The following is a 6,707-nucleotide window of genomic DNA, read 5'->3' as shown; positions in this document are numbered from 1 at the left end:
ATCATTTAAATACAAACTATTCACTATGAGCATTCTCTTTTTACTGATCAGAACATTGCATGAATCATTTTAAGCTCTTCACTGGGTTGAGGTCCTCTTCAGGTAATAGTGTCTTTCTTAGATGAGGTCTCATGATGAGAGATTGTTAAACCCCAGGATTTTTTTAAACTGTGTGACTTTTACCTACTTATAAAATTAGGTGATATGAGAGCATGGTAAGAATGCACAGATATACCCACCATTGGGAAGTTGTCATCAACTTTGCGGCAAAGAGCACTTTCATCATTTCTCCAACTCTTCAGGAAAGTCCAGAGGTTCTCCCTCAATGCTGCAGAACAGGAAAGGACAATTGTACATATTGAGGCTCTTAGATGGGAAAGGTTATAAGGAAACAATGATGGCACCACAGCAAGATTATTCTCAGTATTCTGTAAAGCACACTAGCACCAACTGATTATCTTTGAGGTTAGTTATTATGTATGAATTGTTCCTCAATTTTAGACTGTCTAAATTATTCCTAAAGAATTTAATTTTAATTTAAAGTGCAAAGAGCAGAAGATTGTCTTGTCTCACCTAACAGAATTATCCTTACAATTAAGCAAGTAAACCAAAATAATTGATATAAAGAGAGAGAGCACTCCATTCCCTATGTATTGTGCTCATTATTTACACACCACAGGGAGACAGATTTTACTGAATCCAAACATACAAACTATTTTATGATTCGATTACATAAAGTAAAGGTATTGAAAATGTTTATGAAGCAAATTGTTAATTGACTGTACATCATATATTATAAAATCATCACTTTTGATAAAACCTGTTCCCGGATTCAGCCTGCTTCTAACTAGAGCCATTATTTTAAACTCTGAGGCCACAATAGAATCAGCTGCAGGACTCTGAAGAAAATAGTGATGTCTCTGGCCACATCCTCAGATTTCCTGCCAATCGATATTGTATAAGGACCAAAATCAGTATTTTAAAATTTATAGTTGTGCTAGTGACAGCCAACATTAATAATGGCTGCTTCATATACTGTAGCTAGGGTCTTCATATGTAGCTTAGATTTTTCAAAGTCATTTATGATTTCTCATTTTATGAAGTTTTCTTTTTCTTTACCTCCTTTTCCCATTCAGAATCGAGTTCAAGTATTTCTTTACAGCCATTTGTTTTCTAAGGCGGGTGTAGTTGTCAGTGAAGACTGCATCTGAGTGACGTTTGATTGGTACAGGATCTTCTGAGTTGTTATTGCTAAGGAATGTGAGGAAAAGGAAATGAAACAGTTTCAACAGAAGATGATAAATGCACCAATGTTCCAAATGTCTTAGATAAAAAGAAATTCTAACATCGAACTCATGTTCTATCCCAAAAAATGCTACAAAAAATATGCAGTCAAGTGTAAGGATAGGGAGCAAGAAATGATCTACCATGTTCTGGCACTGACTGTGACAGCCTTATAACATGTTCTGGACTAGCTGAGCATATATTTAAAACAATTGGGGGAACATTGAGTTTGCATTCTGCTGTCAATAGGAAGTTTGCTTTAAAAATGGTGCCCTTAGCAGCATCCTGAAAATATTCATCTATGTTCCACTTGAAAAAAAAAAATCCCTTAGCAATTATTTGAATTCTCCTCTAACCAATTGATTGACCTTAAGATTTGCTTGCCTTTGTACTAGTTCTTCTTATTTTTTAGTGAGTTGAGTTCAGTTTGATTGCAGATTTGTAAATGATTGCTACTTAAGAAATATTAGTGTGTGTGTGGAGTCAACCTTGTTTTCTTAACTCATCAGCCTAGTATATTTTAATCAGGAATATGAAATCATTTAACTAAACTGAACATTATATAAGAGTTATCAATTTTTAGCAGGTAAATAACTTGTCAACAGTGAATATATAACTTGCATATTGAGTAATTATATTGTGCCCAATTAAAATAATAAATTATCTTTACCTAACTCGTTTTCCGATAAGGGACTCAAGGTATTTTTTGGCAGAAAGTTGACCCAAGAGTCTGCTAAAGTCACTGGTGAAAACTCCATCAGCATGTCTGGCATTCCTAAAGGAAGGAAGAAGAAATAGCTATTATTCTCTAAATTATTTTCTGGAATATTATCTGGCTCATTAAATAACAGAGAATCATCAGTTTATCAAAAAATGTTCTCATCAAAACATAAGTCCAAAAGGAAGTTTCCTGGCAACCAAACTGAAGATATTTTCTAAAAACTCCTATCAAGATATATTCTATATTTCTGGCATACAACTTTGAAAAATTAAATATTACTCAGTATTTAAATCTATTTCTCTTTTGAGAAATATTGTTGTGAAAAATATATTAGTTTCTATTTATTTACAGTGTTTTATTTCTATTCCCATGAATAAACATAAATGCAAAGTGAAAATATTCTAGTTTTGTCATGTTCACCAATCTATTCTACCTATTTTTATTTCTTCTGCAAAACTCTTTACAATAGAGAGGATTCTAGGGCCCATCACTAACTTTTCCATTCAGATCAGGAGCCTTGACTTCGGGATAGAGCTACTTAGTCTCTGCTGAAAGCTGTTCTAGACAAAAAGTTCTACAAATGAACAGCTCTAACTCTTAGACACCTCCTCTTTACAAGGAGATACATGTTTCCTTAACACCCTCTCCATTGTGGAGTGCAGCTTGCTGTAGTTTTACTAGGGATGATACAATCTGTGATCTCGGAACTATGTCCAACAGAATGTAAGCGAACACTGTGTTCTTTCTGTTTCTTTTTTGTTTGTTTGTTAACAACCTTTCTATATGAAAATCATGTACAGCTTCAAAAGCTGTACATGATTTTCAGGCTGAATGAAATCAGAGAAAGGAAACCCATGCTGTTATGCTAGAGGAGTAGCTTCATGGTGAGATAAAAGTAGACAAACATATTTCTAAAGTATATATTTGAACATAGGACTCAATAAAAATAAACTCACCTGGATACATCATAATAGGGTGTGTCATTTTCAGCTAACACATTTTGCAAGATGTCAGTGTCTGCTTTTAATGAAACCTGATCAGGTTCATTTGCTCCTTCCGGTGGTATTCTGTCAGCCAATGTTTTAGGGAAAAATACATTAGGAATTATGAGTAAAATATATCCCTTTCCACCTATGGTAAAGCAATCATTTGAAGTAAGATACTGAAAATTTGGAGAAATATCACCCATTTCCAATATAAGAATAGCATATGTTAATTTAATGTATTCTATGATTAATGATAATATGCAGTGAAAACTTTTATTAGCCTATAAAACTTTTATAAGATGTATGTACCACTTGTAAGAGCTACTTTATTTAATCCTCTTGGAGCATTAAGCAAAGTACACTTCCTTGGTAAATGTGGTACTCCAAGACTATATTCACTTTTTAAAGTCAATATTACAGGCAAAGAAACATTTACAAAATAGAAACTTGGAAAAAATGTAATAATATTAAAACTGTTAGCAATTTATGTATTTTTTTTAGTATATTTGTCCTAAACATCTCTCAAGAGCTGAATATCACTCACTTTTCTCTCTAGGTATCTAATTTTTGCTTCAAAGATTTACCTTAGCATGATATATTTCTCTATATTTATCAAGTCCAAGGAATCTCTCTATTACTAGTTACTCGAATTCAAGAATTTGCAAGATCTTCTGATTAGTGAAGAAATACAATGACACATGGGAACCTAAGAATAGTTATGCCTACCTATGAAATAGGACTATATTTGTAGGTGTATGCACATTCTTACCACCAGCACATCATTGCATTTATGTGTGTATCTTTCATGATATAATAATTGATAGTAATGAGCAGTCCTCTGTGCATCTGAAGTCATGTGAGTAACGAAAACTTTAGCATACTTCAGATTACTCCTTGTTTGTCATGAAACCATTCCAATGGACCCATTCTACTAAGTTGTCCATGCAAAAGAGGAGATAGCTTTAAACAAATTTCACAGAGAACACTTACAGGCTAACAGATAATTCACTATATGGAACTTAAGTATACCTTAAGTAAATGATCAGAAATGGGCAAATAAGCAAATTGTTGTTTTCCCTTAAAATATGATGGTGTCTATGACTTTGAAGGAAAAATGAGGTTAACATTTCTTTCATTTATTGTTCACTTACTTTGAATACATTTATTTTACTTTAGAAAAGCTTTAATTGAGAGTTGTATACTTTACTAATTTGAAGTATGGAATATAGCAACATATAAACACTAAAACTAAGTATTTATAATTCTAACCTAATCCATTAAAATGTACTAATAAAGGAAGTATTAAGGAAATGGGTCTCAAATAAAAAGTTATTCCACTATTTTAATATTAGAGAATAGATCTTTCCTATATAGAGATCTTCCCAACATGATTTTATGCATTTTTCACTAATAAACTAATATGTACTGCTAGACCTTTAGAAAAATTTAAAATGAGTTTGGCAGCTAAACAGCTATTTTTCCATCAGAAACTGAACTGAACTGAACTGAAAATTGAGGGAAGTTTATTACTCATCTAAAACTGGTTCTGAATGAATGGGAAGTCAAATTGCCATTCATGTTTAGAAATGTGACCACTTGACCTGTAGAATTAATCAGTGACACTGTTTGTCATGCCTGCACACCAGGATTCATGACCAACCTGTCAACCTGATGTTGAAAACATAAAAATCTTGCTTAGTACACAAACCAAAAGATTTATGTACATACTGCACGATTTTAAATGTTGAGTTGTCCAAAATAGCGTGTAGGGCATTGAAGGAATGTAGGGCAAAGAAGGAATGTTCAACTGATGAATTACAAGAGAAACTGTCTGAAAAGGACCTACCTCAGAGTTCCTGGGGCTCCGTAAAGTGGCCATGCCAATGTTTGCGAGAAGAGCACACTGCAAAGTATCAGGGACACCAGGAGCTGGGGCTTGTGTCTGCTTTCCATTTCTGTGCCTCTAAAGAGAGAGCCAGATAAGTCTTTCAAATCCACATGTCATGAGCAAGGCAGTGCTGTGTGTCTAGAAATAATTTCTGAAGTCTGTTGAGGAGTTTAAAAAATAGTTTTCATGTTGAAGAGAGAGCTAAACTGTGGTATGATTACTCTTAAATGAAGAAAATTTCTCTTGGTGACAAGCATTTGAATAAAAATTAGGATGCTTTTCATTGGTTGCCTATCTTTCACCAGGCACTTAGCCTAAGGATATATTGAATATCATACTTTATAATAGAGTTGTAGCATCAAAGTTAAGTATATAGCCTAAGGAAATCAATTCAAGAAATTATTTTTTCCTACTTTAAGCTTTTAAAGTCTGCTTAATATAAAACTGGAATATAATGTATTTAAAGATTCTTCTACTCTGGTAAATTATATATAAACGTGTGTATACAGTGTGTATCTATGAATATAATGTACATATATACTAGAACACAACATTTTATAAATTTTATAAATTTTATAAATTTCCTCTCCTAGTTGTAGATATTAGTATAAACTTATTTGTTTGTGTATTAACACAATTTTGGCCTAGGTTTAAATAAATTAACTAAGAGAGAAAATTAATATTGATAAACTCATTGAATCACATATTGTTATTATGTGGTTCATTATGCCACAAAATATATGTAAAAACAAAGCTTGCTTTTCTTCACTCACTTCATTTATAAATAGTTTCTAGATATAAACTTAGAAGGACAAGGCCTGTGTTTTCTTCTTGCTGTGTATAAAAATCACAGCATTTAAACTTACAGAGGAGAAAGAAATGTGTTCTAAGTTCACTTAACCAACATGTGAAATAGAAATAACAGTTCTTTCAAAAGAAGTTGAAAACTTCAAAAACAAATGTACCTACTGAACCCTTCAGTCAAAAAATATATATAGTCAAAAACCCCTTCTTGGGTGTATTTTTTTAAAATCAGTATTAAGCAAAATAGCAGGAGGGTAAAACATCTTCCAATGAAAAGAATTCTGGAAATTCATTCTATTCTTACCAGGTGACCTGAATTTAATATACCCCAAAAAAGAGTTCCAGAGGCAGGAAACATAAAAAGGAAAAGCGAAGTTTTCACTTACCTTGCTGGGTAGTGTTCCTCAGGGACCTGGTGTTCTGGAGCTGTCCGAGGTGCTGAAGTTCTGAGAAGCCAAGAAAGGCTCCACCAGTTCTCTGTCCGTAGCACTGGCTAAGGGTTGGCTGTTATTGCTGGCTACTGCCCTTCACTCTACCCTGACCAGTGTTTCAAAGCCATCATTTTATAGGCTTATACTTGGGCTGAGCAATCACAAAGCTCCCTGAAAGACGTCACAGTAATACTCCCACGAGATGAATAGGGCTTGAAGTTCATATTAAATTGTCATTATGTCTGATTTATATGAATTTGTAGTGAGTAACTTGAGGATCTAAGATAAAAAGAGGAAATTTACTTTTTTAAAAAAAATGTACCAAGCTTAATGTGAAATGTTTTGATATTTACTTTGTCTTAATGGAATAAGAGAATGATTATGGTGTTAGAGCCAGGGCTACTGGGGTTCCTTCAGATAATGACTTCGTGTGCAGGAACAAACTGAGAAAGCTACAAATACTTATGTTCATTATGCTTATGAATGTATAATTATCTTTTATTACAAAGCATCAATTCTCCTAATGTCTTTCTTTCTTTCTTTTATATTCTTAGTCCTTCTTGAAATTTATCCTAATTTTAAAAGCATCTGGA

The 6,707-nt window shown here is 33.1% G+C and overlaps 1 protein-coding gene across 1 annotated transcript; it reads right to left on the bottom strand.

Annotated features, from left to right (window-relative positions):
* Positions 1 to 282: 282 nt before the first annotated feature.
* VIP (vasoactive intestinal peptide) lies at positions 283 to 4,944 on the bottom strand. The gene is made up of 5 exons (XM_062187768.1): positions 4,838 to 4,944; positions 2,962 to 3,084; positions 1,955 to 2,059; positions 1,120 to 1,251; positions 283 to 328 (listed from the first exon to the last, which is right to left on the bottom strand). Exons 1-5 carry the CDS (start codon positions 4,942 to 4,944, stop codon positions 283 to 285), a joined length of 513 nt encoding a protein of 170 aa, XP_062043752.1.
* Between the last annotated feature and the right edge of the window lie 1,763 nt (positions 4,945 to 6,707).

Source organism: Lepus europaeus, chromosome 3 (assembly GCF_033115175.1).
Source record: "Lepus europaeus isolate LE1 chromosome 3, mLepTim1.pri, whole genome shotgun sequence".
NCBI lineage: Eukaryota > Metazoa > Chordata > Mammalia > Lagomorpha > Leporidae > Lepus > Lepus europaeus.
Note: the sequence above shows the minus strand (reverse complement) of the source record. Positions and strands in the feature narration are given on the sequence as shown.